At 39.3% G+C, this 18,036-nt stretch overlaps 1 protein-coding gene across 1 annotated transcript in view; it reads right to left on the reverse strand.

Annotated features, from left to right (window-relative positions):
* Window positions 1–18,036, reverse strand: part of GPR158 (G protein-coupled receptor 158) — a 197,414-nt gene that overhangs the window by 96,781 nt on the left and 82,597 nt on the right. The window contains exons 3-4 of the mRNA XM_065629243.1: window positions 15,156–15,258; window positions 10,261–10,478 (exon numbers count right to left, since the gene is read on the reverse strand). Of these exons, the coding sequence (XP_065485315.1) occupies window positions 10,261–10,478; window positions 15,156–15,258 (321 nt within the window). The remainder of the gene's footprint in view (window positions 1–10,260; window positions 10,479–15,155; window positions 15,259–18,036) is intronic.

Here is an 18,036-nt window from a genome sequence, read left to right on the forward strand (position 1 = left end):
CTCCGAAAGCAGTAGCTGGGATGTCTTAGAGGGAAGCAGGAGGAGATCAAGGTTTCTTTTCAGCTATATTGATATTGATGAGAAGATGTCAGGGAAAAATGTCAAGATTTTATTCCAGACATGAGGGAGGCATCTCTGCTTTCATGGACAGGGAAGGCAGAAAGCAATCTGACTGTGTTCACAGCATGAAGTCCTAAAGAGAAGCTGACAGCATAAGGCTCCTGCTTGTGAGCTATAAACCTTCAACTTTTGCCCAAAGAAATGAAGGAAAGAATGAAGAACAGGCGTATGTTTTAGTCTGAATGATCTGTGTTCAGCCAAAAAAAAACCTACATAAAAAGCAGCATATGCAGTTTCTCTGAGAATACTACCATTAAATAAATTTTTACGACAAAAAAAATTCCTAGAATAAGTTTTCCTATTGTGTTGTATTTCTGTTACTCGAAAGTTCTCACGACACATTTTTCCTGCTATCATTTGTTTTCCCAGTATTCCTAGTTTCTTCCTTTAAGCTATTTCTTCCTTCCCTTTGAGTAAAACTTCTTAAAATTTTTATTTGCTCATCTTCGAATGTGCTTCTCAGTAGTTATGCTGAGTTTTGGTGTCAAAATGGGGTCCAGACACTGGCACACTGGAATGCAAATCTGAGCTGCATCAAAAACCATGTTTCAATCTCCAAACCTTGGCCCCACCTATTAGCAAAACGCTTCTCCCAGAGACAAAGAGCTCATCAAACAAATGACTGTCACTATGAAATTCTGCAAGCCTTCCTGGTTGAAAAGTCTCCCCGCTACAAACTGGGCTCCCACTTGGAATAGTTTTTTTCTGAGCCTACACTTAGATCCTTAAAACAACAAGAAAGGCCTGCTTAAGACAGGAGTCTGCTCTTGGAAAAGGAGGCATGCCAAAGGCCTTCTGCAAGCCACCAGGGACTCTGTTATTGCTATTGATTGTACACGGAAGGTTCACAGCAATATACAACTCCAAGACAAACAGCAGAATAAATAATGTTGCTGTTATTCTGCTGACATGACAGGAAGACCCTCCCTAGCAAATCTGTAAATGCTCATTCACAAACCCAAATGAAACTTCAGGTAAACTCAACTGTCCTGAAGTTACTGCATCAAAGAATCCATGGGGAAAGCTTACTATTATGTGACACATCATTTGGTTTACTCGGCTTTGCTACAAGGGCCACAAATACGAGACTCCTCAAGAATCAGAGAGTAACAAACAACCAAAAATCTTAGCAGTTTACTCAGTTTAATTTCTAGCTCTGCAGCAGCTTCGGAAAAAATGTTCTACGTAATAGTACTTGTTGGAAAATATATCCTGAAATTCAAGGACTCAATTACCTTTATTTTACATAATTTATTTTAAAAGTGAAATAATAGTGTAATCCAACTAAACTTACATATGCCTTCAAGACTACTGCAGCCTTGTCTGTGGTGGCAGCTGTCTTCCTGGCCAGCACCCTGCACGGAAAGTGCACTGCTATTAGCTCCATTAATTGGAACACTGGGGCCCTGAATTGTGGAGTTTCGTGGAGCATTGGTGAACACAAAATGACAACAATTCATAGACTGCAAGGTCTTAAATATAAAGACATTAAGGTTAAGAAAATAAAGGCCAGGAATCAGCCTGAACTCCAAAGTGGAGCAAACATGTCATAGTCCACAATTGATTACATCACTTTGAAGGCACTACACTATCCAACAAACTATGTGTGTTTTCCAGGTGGGCCCTAAGGTGCTGTGTAATTCAACTTTGTGGAGACAAATGTTGGTTTAATATAAAGATATACTGAGAAGATTGTAGCTTTTGGATCCTTAGAGCTACAGTTCAGTACTGGCGAAAAGCAATTTTTAAGACCTACCTTGTCCATTAAGGGTAGACTCTCTCTAGTGAATGCTGTTATACAGCCTTTTTGTGCTTCCTACTGCCCTGTTCTTCTCATTATCTCTTTTTCAAGAGACTGAACTGAAATCTACCAACCCATTTTATACCTAGATCTTTATTTTCTTCACACTTCAGTTTTTCCTTAGGCCTTAAGTGTCTATAGTAGAACTAGGCTTATTTTTCTATTCGCAAGTACTTAATTCCCCTAAACCATGTATTAGAATGCAAATATATACAGATGTGAAACCTTTGGGCTTATGAAGTGAATGCCACAGCACCCTGCAAACACAGAGCACGACCACCATTGTGGCCTTACCTACCAGTGCCCACTGTCTTTGGGAGCTCCCGCAGCCAGTTCCTCAGGTCCAACTCCCAAGTGCTGCCTCAGGGGGACTAACAGCCCCTGTGCTTCTTACCTGTTCAGTATGGCACTCTGCAATTATTTACGTGAAAGTTTAAAAAGTACAGCATCCCTAAAGGCACATCTTAACAGAAAAATGGGAAGGACATTTTATGAGTTCTGTTCTATACAGGAAATGAGAATTCCACTAAAAACAACAGTTTTGAAAACAACATCACCAATGTCTTTAAAGCTGCAAACCTCAAAACTACAATAAACTTCCCTGAGAAATCACAAGAAACTAGGTTGTCACTCTGGGATATGATGATGAAAGGGTGCATAAAGCACTGCACAGAACGTGTATGTGCTGAGTGAACTGTCAGGTATGCCCACCAGCACAGCATGGAAAGGCAGCTGCTCCATCTGCACAAGATCTCTTCCCTCTGTCAAGCTTCCACTTCAGCTGGAATGTCAGAAATTGGTGTCTAGGGAGAAAAAAGCAGAATGTGCCCCAAAGATGAAAGGCATCCAGGCGTAAGCACATCAAGATGCCACTGTAGAGTTAACAAAAAAAAAAAAAAAAAAAAAAAAGGATTGGCTGATTTACATTAGCAAAAAAAGTATGTTTGCAAAGCCAGCATGCTTTAATATTTAAAGATGTATCACACAGCAATAGCCTGTGATTACCTCACTCTGAATTACTGCATCCTATCATGGCTGCACTAAGAGAGAAAAGACATTCTTGATTTCTCAATATTAGAAAGGGCAACTACAGCATTAATTTGCATGCTGCCTTTCCATCTGTGTGCAGTTTTGTGGGGTGTTTAAAATTGCATTGTTTAGGGACTATCTTCACAGTTTTGAAATCATATTTAGAGGAAAACTTAAGTGTATATACACTAAATGGAAAAATAGGAAAGTGGTGGTATAGAATATCTAGCACCCAGAACTCCAAACACTGAAAATCTGTACTCAACAAAGAGTAAAAACCATATAAAAACAGTTGCATGTTGTTATTTGACACAGTCCCCTTGAGAGAGGAAAAGTGATTTATTCTAGTTGATGATTAGCCATGTGGTCTTGTTAACTCTGAATTTTTTCCTTGATCAGCATTCCAGATATATATTTCTCTCCTCTCCTTAAAAGTATTTGTATTTCTGTATTTCCAGTAGTTCTGGAGTGTTCATAAATGAGGGGAAAAAAATCCGCGGTACATTAAAAGGTCATTTAGTTATAAATTTCTAATATTTGGGATTGTAAATGGTCTTGAATGGGGCAAAACTCATAATTTTAAAGGGCTCTATTATAGGCCTTCATTATTGTTAATACCATGACAACACCATTCTGAACTGCCATTTTTAAGACACTCCTCTAGGCACTTTTGCCATTATTTTTCAGAGTGGAAAACAATCTTTTCCAAGTGCGCTGGCTACTGTCAATTTTCCCTTAATGTGCTGGATTTACATGCAGAGATGCTGGCCACAGATACGTTAGGAAAACAGAAAGACCAGATCCCCCAAAGGTTTCTTGCCCTGCGGTTCCCCTGCCCGCTCAGAACCTGCCAGCATCACAGTGCTTGACAAGGGAAGATGATGGGAAAGTACCTCGGCTTCAGCGCAACGACTCCGAGGCCTTTAGTGTTGATCTGAATGAGAATTCACAGCAAACAAGACCATTCTGAATAGGTCTGGTGTGAGTCAAGGCTGGTGTCACATTTACATCCCTCCTTCATCACCGAAGTAGCAATTAGCTTCTTCCATGCTACAGCTGAGATCAGCATCTCTCGTGTCTTTGCCCATGGTGGTTCTTAGCAGTTCCTAAGGGCACTTACAATTACCCACAGCAGTTGTATTCTCCATGTTTGAGCTGGTATGCTGCTTGCAAAGGTCAGATCTTTCCAGCTCTTCTTTCTGATTCATTTGAAAAGGCAGCCTGATAACTGATGAGCTCTTGAGGTTCTTTGCAGGTGATGTTCCACGGTATGGTACTTTTATAAGAAGTTGTTTACAATGCAGCTGATTTCCTCTCTAAGGCTCTCGCAGATCTTAAGCCCTTGAAACCCGACGTTAACTTTATTTTTTAAAAAAAAATCTGGGGTTTATTTATTTTTATTCAAACATTCTGCTTCTTTCTGGTAGCTTTGCTACCCTTACACTGCATGTTATCAATACCACAGTTGGTCACTCCCTCTTTGAGCTTTCCTTTGGTTCATGTAACACTGCTCAGATAGATGAATTCTCCTGTTTTGTTGATGTTTTTTCTTACAAAATCACCGTTCAGCTTCTCGTTTTTGAGAATATTTATTTTAGCATCCATGCTTGCCTAGCCAGCTACTTTTGTTAGCTTAGCCTCATACTTTTTGGACATGTTTTTACCAGTAATGTTTGCATTATCAAATCAATAACAATCCCACCGCATACAAGGATGTTTGCTAGTGTTCACCTTGAGCTGATGTCTTTCTTAGTTGTTCAACTTAAGAGGATGTTTTGCACAACTGTACACAGCCTTGAAGATCTGAATCCACAGGGCTGAAAATTGTTCTGCAAGACCCTCTCAGAGTCTGTCAAAGCCTTTTGAAAACCAAAGAAATAAAAGGAGCTTATTCCTCTAGACACTGCTCTGCAATTGCTAGGACACATATCTAGTCCATCCAAAGTGCCGAGAGCCTCAGCTGAGCCTGTTCCTTGTTTCGCACCCAGTGTCCCCTTTCTCTCTCGTTCACTGCAGAAACCTCAGCATCTCCCCAGCTGCACTATTCAGCACGATCACCCTGTCAGGGCAGCCTAATAAAACTCTAACATTTTCACTACTGAGGGAAAATCTCTTTTTCCCAGGCTTCATTGCACAACTCCCTCAGTGTCATTAAACTGGTGCTGTCAGGTGCCGTCAGCTTTTCTGATGGGATTTCATCCACTTCCATCTCCCAGGAGATTTTCAGCTTCTTGCAGCTTGTGTTAATGCCAGGCTCAGGGTTTTTGGCTTTCACTACTGCTTGGCATGAGGGCTGTCTAGAGCAGTTACAGATTTCTTTGAAGTGATCTGCACATCTGCTTTCCCTTTGGTATTAGCTGTGAATATTTTTTCCTTTTTTCTTTGTTTGGCACATTTCCTCCACTTACTCTCCTGAAATGCTTTGTCTTTTCCCATTATAGCAGTAGCATCTGCTTTATCTGTTACATTTTTCTTTTTTTCCCATCTTTCCCTACAATGGTTTTCACTAGTGGTTTAGCTTCTGCTACTTCTTCTGTGCCTTCTTCCAAATTTATTTTATTATTAGCATTTTGGAGTTCTCCCTTCTCTCAGCAAAGGGCCACATTTTTTGCCTGTGATTTTCTCCAGTTATGTCTCTTGCAGTTTAATACCATTGCTGCTGAGCTGATCTCAGGGCTGCTGACTCACTTTCACCTGTGTTTGACAAAGCCTCAAATGAATTCCTCGGCATCGATCTGAGCTTTCTCACAGTATCTTTCTGCAGTTAAATTTTGTACCATTTGCCAATGCTGACTACTGCTTGAAGTCACAATTTGCAGTTTCACTTACAGGTTGGCAATGCCAAGATTTTGGTCAGTGGTACCAGTGGTAGTTTGGATTAACTGTGTCTTGGACAAATGAGCTCAATTTTGGTTTGCCACCTATAAAACATGCAAGTCTGTATGAGTAACTACAATGCTTTCAAGAGGCATGAAATCTAACTGAATGACTCTTTGTCAAGAGAACAAAAGAATGGCTTTCTGATTCAGACTCTAGTGTCCTACCTCAGGTCATGGCCTGTGCTGCATTGTTCAAGAACAGCAGAGAGTGATCCTTCCTGGTCTATCCTCCTGGTTTCCAACAATAAAAATCATGGACTTCTTGCACCAGATGTTTCACCACAACCACTGTATTTAAACAGCTAATAATGGAAATATCCTTCATGATTCATTCTAGTCTCTATTTGAATTGATTTATACTTTGGAATCCACTTTTTTTTTTTTCCCCCACTGAGTGACATAAAGCAACTAGAACTTGTATAAAACACCTATTTGAATTTTTTAACCACTTGAGAGATGCCTTGAATGCCTCCTAGTAATGTCTTAAGAGGAATAATCAAAATTTTTGAACATGTCAACATCGCTCTGCCTTCCATGATTTTATACCAATTTCCTCCACTGTCTTTTCGTCTGTAATCTCTTTGTTACCTACAAGAAGTGTAGCTCACCTAGCCCCTCGAGATCATAATTTTTAAGAGCTTCTAGTGGTGAACCTTGGAAAAAGGTTTTTAAGAGCTTCTAGTGGTGAACCTTGGAAAAAGTACTCTCATATCCACATGCTCATAATCCACCTTCACAGAGCTACAAATAAATTTGTAGGGCATCACGTTCTTACAAAAGCCCACTTCCCACATTTAAACATAGACATAGTAGTCCCAGTTTTATTACCATTTCTATGAATTTGCAAGCGTGTAAGTTGGACCTACTGATCTTCAGTTCCTGTCACCATTATAAACACAGATGTCACATTTCCTATCTCCCATTCCCCCACTACTGCTATTAGGCGGTAGCTTACTCCACAGTAAATAATTCAGCAGGTTTGTAGAGGAGTTCTTTTGGAAGTCTGAAGAGGACTCTTTAGAGGGACCTTTAGAGACTTAAAGCTTCAGAGACTTGTAAAGGTTCCTCTAAAAAGAAGCGTGGCTTTTAGAAGCCAGTCATCTGGCTTTGCTCTAGGCTTTGCCTATTTAGTAGCATTCAATTTGTCAAGATCTTTCACTTGTGGAACCTCTTTGGTTGATATTTACCAGGTTTCCCTGTAGATCATTATTTTTACATCCTAGGTCAGTAATAAAGGTCACGTCAAAACCAAAATCAGATCGTCACATTCTACCAATAGCACTTGGCAGTCACTGTTGAAAATATCTCTGTTCTCATTGCTATGTTCTTTGGGAGTGGAGCAGGAGATCTTTTACCAATGGTTGTTCTTTTATTACCTGGCTTGGACCTAGCATATATTCTGCAGTGTTGATGACCCTAAGCCAATGAGTGACTCTTCCACAGCAGTTTCCATTGCACATACTGCTTAGTCATCATATGTGAAACCACGATTACCTGAATAGCTGAGATATTTCTTCTCTAAAATACTTCTGATCTGCATCTGCTCTTACGGATATTCTGATTTTTTTGAGACCAAGGTTGTCACCTCCATCACAATCTAAAGGGTCCTTATGGACCTTCATCATTCTTTGTCTCAATTATTATACTCATAATATGACAGTCAAGGTGCCAGGGGTGTATATTCCCAAGGCACCTTCTGTTGGCAGGCTTAAACTTTCCAGGACCTTAGCTTTTTGGTTACTATTTACCAGGAGCCTATTTCCTTAGTCACTTTTAGTAGAGTGGTAACATGATCCCATTTGCTTTCCCATTTTACTGAGCTCAGTATGATCAAAAAAATGTACCAAAACATCGCAAATCTAATCTTCATTCTTTTCAGCACTGGGGTTTAATTTAGCATTTTTGCTCTTTTAAAGACTTTGAAGATTGTTTCCTGATATGGTAGCAGTACATAGGTCTTTCTGTTAAAATGCTGTATCTAAAGTTACTTTTTTAAACTATTTGAATATTGTAGTGCCATACGCAGAAGGGAATCCAAAAAAATGCCCTTCTCTGACACCCACCCAGAACAATGGAAATAAGTAGTTTAACACAGTAACTTCAATCGCAGACAGATACACTAACCAAATTGAGGTTTGAAATTCTGAAAATGTCGATATATTGAACATATTTCAATAGCTGTTCTTTCATTTTTGTTACTTTCACCCCTTGGTGGAGAGAACACAGTCACTTACTAGTTTCCTTCATTCACTCCAAATTTCTGCCATTATCCAATGTAACCAGCAGTTTTCTTATGCAAATACTCATTGTTCTCAGGATGTTTGTCCTTACACAGCTTCTCATTTCATGGTAATCACAGAAGATCTGTTTCTTTTCAAAATCATGCTGTACCAACAAGATAAAGAGCATAAAAAGAATCCAAAAAAACCTCTTCTGAATGACATGAAAAGCAATGGAACATCTATTTATCAGTTTCTCTTCCTTGAAAACATTGATCATACAGGAAAGGATTGTTAATCACCATATTACATATTTTTGTCTCCTTTTTCCTCCTCTTTTCCTTGTGAGATACACATTTAGAGCAAAGTCACCTCTCTTCTAAAGTAGCAAAATTATAATATAAGCCATCTCTGTCCAACTTAATGAAATGCAATGTCTCAAAGGCATCACTTTTCTTTCAGGAAAAAAGAATGTTTTGTTCTATACCTGGTTCTCGCTCATTCAGACGTCATGATGAATCTCTAATGGTAAGAGGTAATCTGGGAAAAAATAAGCTCAAAGTTTTTTATAAAGACTGAAAAGTTCTTTAGAAACAAGGCAAGGTGTTTATATGACTCTTTGGTATTGCTTTGATACTAAATATTAAAATTCCACCTTGTTCATCACCTACTTTCAATAAATGGTTAATCATCACAAAAGTAAAAATGGACTTTTTGTTACTAGCAGGTACTAGCAAGATTTCTGTAGTACGTTTAATAAAGATGTATCTTTTTTTAACTGAGGTGGATACATATATCAGAACCTATGTAAGTGTACAAGTGCAAGAGTGTATGCAAATTTACTCATCTCTGATCTCAAACTATTTATGGGAAAATACAGAAATTTCTTATAAAACAATCAATATTTCAATGTGAAAAAAAATCAAGCCAAACTTGCAAGAGCAGCATACAAAGTAATCTATTCTGTTCACTTTGTAAGTCTAGAGAGTAAAGTTTTTTTCTCACAAGGAATGCTTCTTTCGTGATGCTGTCTATGACATTAAAGGCAAGTAATATTACCATGCAGACTAAAACCTCACAAAATTGGAATGAAGTTCTGCTAAGTTAATGTTAGGCGGCTAAACAGAGGCCTAAACCAGACTTTCCATAATGAAAAGCTTTATAAATACAATTAGATCTGTAATTTGAATCATTTTATGCAATATCATTAAATATAAAGACTCTGTCAGAAACAGAATTTTTTTTTTTTAAAAAAAAGGAATGTTACTGTTCATTCTGTGATTTCCTGCCAGGATATTAAAGTCTTTCAACACGAGCCACGCATTTGTAACACAGACACTGTAGGATTAGGAAGACTGTGGGATCAAGTGTTCCAAAAACCAAAATGGAAATGCTTATCTAGTTATGGAAAGTGGATGAAGCTATTAATTTCAACAATGTAGCATACTGTGTGCACACCTACGTCTCCCAAATGTAGGTAGTGAATATGTGCCAGCTTCAATTCATTTTTTTAAGTTAATTGGAAGTTTTAGAGAATATTCTGCATTTACTGAGCCAACAGTGAGATTCCAGGAGATCTTACGTGTTAAAAGATTTTGAGTGAAGTAAAAGCAGAAAGTTCATTAGGTTAGTACATAAAACATAACCATAGCCTGCATCAGCAATTTAGAGACACTCCTTAATATAGCCATACTTTAGAGGAGAAAAAAAAATCTCTAACCATAAAATGAATTTTAAACTCTCTAGGAACTAGAATTATTTTGAAATATTTCTCTTTGGTATAATTATTTTCCAGATAGTCTCTCAAATACATTGAAACCAAACATCATTCTCAACAGTAGTAAAACAGAGACTTTGAAGATCTCAAGACCATAAACACCCCCATGGCTCCTCAGATACCTGTGTAATTGGTCTGATTTTCCAAAATTACTTCAAACATAACAGATTTCCTTGATTTTTGCTGACCATCTAGAAATGTAACCAGATTGCACTGGGAGACACAAATTCCTTGGCATTTTTTTCAGAAACTACATAAACAATTTAGGTCCCTCCACACCTAAAGCAAAGCATTGCTGCTTGGAAATCGCATCCTCTCCTTGAGCTGAGCTCCTTACCTGAGACACCGACTGTCAAAACGAGAAGCTATCCACCTAGCATAAATGAGTCTGTACCACACAATGAGCAGGAATATCGAAGTAAAACGCATGTTTACCTTTGCCTTGCGAAAATGGTAGACTACCAGCATGCTTATGAAGTCCAGCAGCATACAGAGCGTTTGGAAGGAGATGATAGCCAGCCGTAAATACTTGTCCTCCTGCGCATAGCAGGGAGTGTCATCCGTGCAGTAAGAACATCCTTCCCGGCAGGGCAGGCAGGTGTAGATCTCCTCCGACAATTCACCGCCAGAGAAGCGATTTTCTGCTTCCTTTCCTGAAAGTATCAGAAGAGTGAGGGGAGACACCTTTAGCTGTACAGGATGGGCAGTTCATCCACACGGGAGCAAACCAGCCCTCTGCTGGCTCCCTTTCCCACCCCGTTAGCCTCCCTCATTAGGCTACAAAATGACTTGCCAGAGCTGCTTTTCTCATTTCACCATCCCCTTGTCACGTTCAGAAAATGCAGACCAATTTAGATGTGAGGGAAAGTGGGCTTATTGAACGCCAGACGCTTTCCCATTGTATTTAAAGTGGGCTAAATCTGCACAGGAAATTCTTGGAAGGAGAACTTCTGCATGGGTAAAGTTACATCGAAGATTTGGGAATAAGGAAAGGATTTTACAAACATATGAAGAGCAGACCCTTTAACTACTTAATGTTCACAGTACAAGCTCTGATCCTATTTCAGATTGTCCCTCAATTTCATAAAGATGCTATCTAGTGAATTAATTATCTTCTAATTAGATAAAACCCCTCTTAATTAACATTTGTTTGGCATGTTGCTGCGTGATTGCACTACTCTGTCCCCAAAGCAAAACCAGGGCACTTGCATCAAGTATAATTTTCCATTATTCACACAAGTACACCAGGAAATCCAGAAAACCTACTGGCAAGTTAACACTTTGTCTATGAAAATCAATTATTCTTGAGCTGACATCTCATCCATCAAAGTGAACCCACAAACAGAGCACACAGGAGGATTCCTACTTTTTCTGACCTACGGACACTTGCCCATAACCTTCTCTAACACTGCTTACTCTACAGGTAATTAATGGAATAAAAATATGAAAGAAAAAGGGAGCAAAGAAGAATATGGTTAAATAAGAAGGAAAACTGACTTTGCTGAATATGTTTAATATAAGCAAGACAGGCTTAGGAGCTTCCAGAAATAAGAGAATGTGGCTGCAGCCACATCAATGGTGTGTTAAAACGTGTGATAAGTTCTCTCACTTTTCACAAGACCAGAGAATTGCTCCAACATCTTTGATCAAAATGCTCCTCCTCTGTCAATGAAAATAGTAAATCACACATTGTTTAGTCTTAATTCAAGAGACAGCCTATTCCACTAATGTTGCACATGCATATTGGCTTATGGAACTCTCTTCAGACTTCTAGCTTGAAACATTTGAAGCTATGTTATCTGCAAAGGGAATTATTTCTTGCTTTCTCAAATCTATGTACAGATGTGCCTGAGCACACATCTGCTGACAGGCAAAGCCTGGGAAAGGGACACAGAGGCTGTACACCCAAGTCTGTTAATTTGGTGTGCCGTTCCAGCAGCCCTGTGCTCCTCATTGTCAGTGCGGGATCCTTCACTCCCGCATCTCAGTGAGCAGAGAACACGCTGGTATTTCTTAAGAAAATTGTGGATTTCTCTTTGGTGCTTTATTCTAAGTAAAGATGTTGGAAACCTGAATATAGTAGTGTGGTGCTGACTCATGCTAGTAGCCAGATTTTCTTAGATAAAAGCAGACAGCAAGAACAGGTCTTGTGTCTTTTTGACCCAGACTATGGGAGACATGAATGGAAATGTTGCAAAATACCCATGCCTGGGCATCCCGAGAAGGTGGAAAACCTCTAAGAAACACTGATCTTGAAAATATCCTAGGACTGGAACTTATTTTCAGAGCAAACACCCATGGACCTCAGCCCATTATCATTCCAAGAGCTTTGACAGAAAGCACTTCCTCCATATCTAACATTAGATCTCTGTTTTCTAAATTACCGCCAGAGCAGTGGACCCACACTGTCCTCTGTCAGAGACAGAAGTCACAGTCTCTCATCTCCCACCTCCATCTCCAAATCAAGAGTGCACTATCTACTGACCGAATTTTCCACTTTGTTTCCTCAACATTTGCGCTCATGTCAACCTGCTTTTCCACCACCCACCTGTTCCTTTATCATTTCTGGAAAGAGTCAAGCTTCAATTATCCCATCTCCAAAAAAATTATTTAATCTCTTTAAAACCTCACATTTGTGAGTCACACATGAGACATTTGTTAATACGTTTTTATTGTGGTAACTAAATAAATTATTTCAGTGTAAAAAATATAATTTAAACCCTAAAGTTATGAGTTTGCTTAAGTCATAAATACTGTATGAATATGGCTTCATAATTTTACTTCCTTTTGAACTGGAAACCCCTCTTGGGACTTATGTGACCAATGCAAAATTAGAGACAGTAAAGTCCCATATCCAGACTAAAGAGACACCTCTGGCACCTGCACCTTTTTGCTTAGGGCAGGTTCCACATCCAAACAACAAGAGCTGAGCAGAATCTCTGCAATACATGGATGATGTATTTGTAAAGAACGAACTTTTAGGTTGAACAAAGTACCACTATTCTAATAAAGATCTTCCAGGGCAAACCTGCTTACCCCATGAGACAGAGAACATATGTGCTTTGGAGAAGGGCATTAGAAAAATATTAAAATGTATGTAGTTAGCAGTTAGTCTATTCTACCTATACAAATAGTGCTGCCTAAAAATGAGCCATTAGGAGAAAGTGCATAATCATGTATTCAAACACTTATAGCTGAATGTAACTTGCATTCATGAAATACATCTTTTTTTCTGAAATCAACTTCTGTCCTCAAAAAAGACCCTTGAAGTGTGGCAATAACTCTGTGCCTCACTAGAACCCAGAGTCCTCATTAATGCATAAAAAATAGTAAGATTTTACATACTTTGGCACTGTCAGTTCTGAAGAACAAACTCAGCCTTGGGAGGTAAACATTCTCCTACCTGGCTTCCTATTCTGTAAGGGAACAGCCGAATTGTCAGCCGTGCAACTGTAGTTAACCATATATTGCTGTGGTGCAGAATCCCAGTATCGCTGAGAAATGCTCCTATTTCAAGACACAACACACTCGATCCAATTTTTCAATCCACAGAAGTACAAAACTGGTCATTTTTTTCTATCTTATCTGCTTACTTACATCTCATCTTGAAACCTGTAAATCTTTTCTGCCTCTTTATTTTCTTCCACTAGGAATACTTTCTAAATTATTAACATTTTACTCAGTTTCATCTCTTTTATGATCAAACTTCACCAACTTATCTCCAGAAAGAGATCTTCAGGTCTGTCAAAACTGCTTGCAGGATTCATGTCTAGAATTAGCATCATTTTAAACCTCCAAATACATACTACAGCCATTTTAACCACATCATCTTTTCCTTTATTCTTTTTAAGGAATGCGGCTGGGTGACAGGGCCAAGTTCCCTTGAACCACTGGTTTTTCTCCCACTACTTCACAGTCATTTCCAGTCTCACAGTAGCTGCCTCACTGTTCACTTTTTGAAACCACCTATAGAACTTTGCAGATTGAGCTGCATCTGGATGAATCACAGCAGTTCTTTATTACTGACTGTTTCAAAACTCCTGTTTATGTTGGCTCACAGTAACACAGGCTCAAATCAAAGTGGCCCCAAATAATGTAATTACACGCCCTAAAATATCAGCATATGCAAACCCTTTCATGAGACAAATTTCACTCTATGTTAGCTATTTAGAAGCTAAATATCCAATCTAAGGTAGCTATACAGGCTCCTCCTACTACAGGAGGTTATTTGCCCAAAGAGTTACTTTTTCCGTCTAAAGACAAATTCTGCCTTTCTAAAGCAGCAGAATTACCCTCCAGGGGAGCCAAGCTCTCGCTGCTGACTACAGTTGAAACCTATATACATAGCAAGCATATACAGTTTAGACAGTTGATATGAGATAAAATGAATCTCATCCCTAATGATCAATGCTGTTATGATCTCTAGTCATATTATTTTTGTGTGTTCTGTGGCATTTGGTATGACAAAAATCTAAGAATGATTTTTTTCATATGCTCATTCAATGAGTTAAATCTCAACTCCACCTTAACTCACTGCACTGTAAGAAAAACCAAACACCATCCTTACTTTATAAAAAAATTCACACAGAGCCCAGAGAAAAAGCACAACCACAAGGTTGCCTTCTGTGACACTCTACAATATGAAAAGAGCAGGGAAGCAAATATTCACCAGGTAAACTGTGGAACAAACACACTGTGCTATTTATGCTACATATATATAGAGAGGAGACATTACACATTTATATAGATATCCCTCATATATACATATATATGAGATATACTGAGTTAAGGGTGAGATATCTTGGCCAATCTATATCCAAAACAGATCAAATCAATAAAAAGCAGATCAACCCATGACATAGATCAAAGTATTTAATATCTCCGCAAGTATTAGAGTTTGGACGCTCCTTTGGATTCTCCTTTGCAAATGAACTAAAATGAAAGCAATTAAAACTTGCAGGAAAGCCAGAGGCTAGGGCATTCTAGTTTGCCCTGACCATAGAGAAAATTACCAGATTAATTTTCTCAGTACTTGTGCTCAAGCACAGATGCCAGAAATCTCTGTTTCCTCACAGCAAGACTTCATGTTTTTAAAATTTATTTATAAATCAAATATTCTTCAAGTGGGTATGTTTTACAGGATCCTCAAGAGTATCATGAATGACAAACCAAAGGGCTAGAACTCCTTAAGTGATTATATAATCCGAGAGTTGCAAACCACTGCAATTTTACTGTATAACCCTGGCGAGGATAAAAAGAAGCCCTGCATTATTAATGCTAGCTCTGTTTTTTCTTTTTTTCTTTTTTTGAACTCAAGTGAAGGCACTTACTCTGAAAGCTGTTCACTGAGAAGATGTTGGGATGATAGAATCCAGCCTTGCAAATACATTTGTAGGCTCCGAGCACAAATCCAAGGCCTTTAATTGGCATGCACTGTGAGAAAGGAAAAAAAGAAAAGTCATGTAGATGATCATACAATGATACAGTCAGAAGTACATTGGAGCATAAAAACATTACAAGACACTGTGAGCACACTTCTAAGAATAAACAGGCATCCCTTGCAGTCTGACAGCATTTTCTCAGTGACTTTTCCCATAGTCATATATCACTCCATTTTCTGCCTTGTTGCTCATCATCAGCAAACAGCAAAGGCAGCTACAATCAAGCCTGTCCCACTTAAAACTGACCAAGCACCAAATCTGATCGTCATACTCCGGCTGTAGGTGGGACATTGGACAGCTGTGTTTGGCTGGGTTTTTTCCTGCGGAGTTTCCAGCACTCTTCCCCAGCAGAGCAGGTGGGGTTCAGATGGCTGGAGCTCACGCTACATGAGGGAGAACACAGACACCTGCTGCCAAGCCACCAACCTTTGCTGCCGCTCCAGCAACCAGACCGGAGTGGAGATTGACCCAACCAAAACAAAGGCAACAACTAGTTAGAGAAAATGGCTGCAGAACTAAGTCTGACCCAGGTGAAAGAGAGCAAACCTGCACCAATGGCAGCCCCATACTTCTAAGCTCTCTTGTCCCTTTTGGGGGAAGTAACATGTGAAAAAGTTTTGTTTTAACTCAACTTCACTTTTGCTTAATTTTGACATCAGGATAGCCACAGCACATTTAATACAGTGACAGAACACCTCCTGTCAGTCCATTTCTGTACAACAAATAGACTCTGCCTAGTACAGAGGGAAGAAACAGTTTGGCAATATAAAGGTAAAAACACTGTCAAAAGGATTTTCCCCGAGCATAGGTTATTTTACTCCATCAGATCAAAGTAGGCTGCACTGTACTAGATGCCTTTCCCATCAGTATAGGCGCACCTATAGCAACATGCCTCCATGAACAGGAATTAGACACTAGTAGTTCCTCACTGAGCAACTGAATGATTTAACTAAAATACCCTCTGTTCTCTCACTTCCTTACATTTCACTTGCTCGTGACTGTCTGACTTTAGAATGCGCTTCAGTCTCTAACAGCCTGTGACTGAGAGGAAGATGCAGAGGACAGGGTTTAGTAAAAAAGATCTCGGCTTCAAAAATCAAATGCAAACCAAGAAAGGACAGTCTGCACTGACACTTAAGAAAAACTCAATTTTTTAATCTCAAATTTCAGCTTTGTGACATAATTCTGCCTGATGTTGGGAATGCCATTTTGCTTTTCTTTGCCTCAGTGCCCCAGATGGCATCGTCTTTTCTCACACCCTTTGCCGATCTGATGTCTGTGCACGCAGGGCAGGCCTGCAGGTGCTGTTGGAAAACAACTAATAAGCAGGAAACTGGCACGCAAGAACACCAAAAATTCATTCAGCCTTTGTATAAACACGAAAGCAAGAAAAAACAGGAAGAGAAGGCACAAGTCATTTTTCTTCACACTTCATCTTCACCCTACAGAAACGAGACTGTTGACGAAGTGGAGGATGGAAGAAATCGAAGTAGGATGTGTGTGCTCAAGTCCAATGACAGCAAAACCTCTTTAGCAAGCACAGAAAAGTAGTTAAAGTAGTAAAAAGAATCTTTCCGGGGAAAATTCTGTTCTGCCTTTCTGGCTTCTTGCTTTGTAATGGGAAGGTACATGCTGCTATAGAGACCACATTTTCTTTTTGAAGGCAAGGAAGAAAGGAAGTAGCTTCTACCGAAATCCACAAACACCTCAGTACCCCCAGTACCATATCCATAGTCCATTCCCACTGAAAAAATTCTCCATATAAAATGTGCCACAGGCTCATGAAATCTCTACCGCATTAAAATAAATCCTTTACTGATGATCCTTTCCCACACATTCAATATTCACACCAAATAAAAGTCTGTAACTTTCATTTTATTATTGCTGATGAATCTAGAACTTGAAAGTGAACAAAATATTTCAAACACTGTTATCTTCCCTTGGTCTAGGATATTATCCTTGTTTCCAGTCTTTGGCAGCTGTTATGCACACCTTATAAACCGTCGGTCAAATTCTGTTTCTTGCAGTCCACATAATCCCACGTTGAAAGGAAGGAAGGAGAGGAGACAAAGCAAGCCTAGATCCCTCTAGATGCAGTTTCAAACTCTGAAATTCCACTGTGCTCAACAATACATGGAAACAGAACTATTTACAGTCTGACTTTTTTTAAGAAATTGCAGTAGTGAGGCACGGAAGAACACTAAATATCATGTGGTCAAAAACAGAGAAAACACTTTTCCTGGAAAGAAAACATTCCCTCATTCTTACAAATAATTTAATAGTTAATATTACATTAACCAACAGTGGTAAATATAGTGGCAAAAAAAGTAATAAATAAACTGAGTAAGAGTTTGCTGATGTACAGAAGGAGTTTAGCAAAGTCCAGATTTATCTCATCGAGTTTCTTTTATCAGATACAGAGACTTCTCCTGGCTGTTGGTGGGTGAATCCGCACAACACAGGGCGGGCACACAGAAGCCACTTTTGTCCTTGCCCTGGCAAGTGGCCCCCTGGTTCCAGTGACCCCAGCAGCACCCCAGAGCCTCAGCGAGCCCGGCAAAGCTCCCCCGGCTCAGCCGCGGGAGCCCACACACCGGCCACGAGCAGAGACCGGGGGGCCCTCAACAGACTGTGTAGACACAGCCAGTAAAATATTAATCTGCTGCCAAGTTACTTAAGATTTGATCCATATAGAACTTAGCACTGAAAAAAGCAGATGTGTGAAAAATATCCACCTCCACATAAGCAAAAAAAAAAGAAAAAAATAAGC

This window comes from Caloenas nicobarica, chromosome 2 (genome assembly GCF_036013445.1).
Source record: "Caloenas nicobarica isolate bCalNic1 chromosome 2, bCalNic1.hap1, whole genome shotgun sequence".
NCBI lineage: Eukaryota > Metazoa > Chordata > Aves > Columbiformes > Columbidae > Caloenas > Caloenas nicobarica.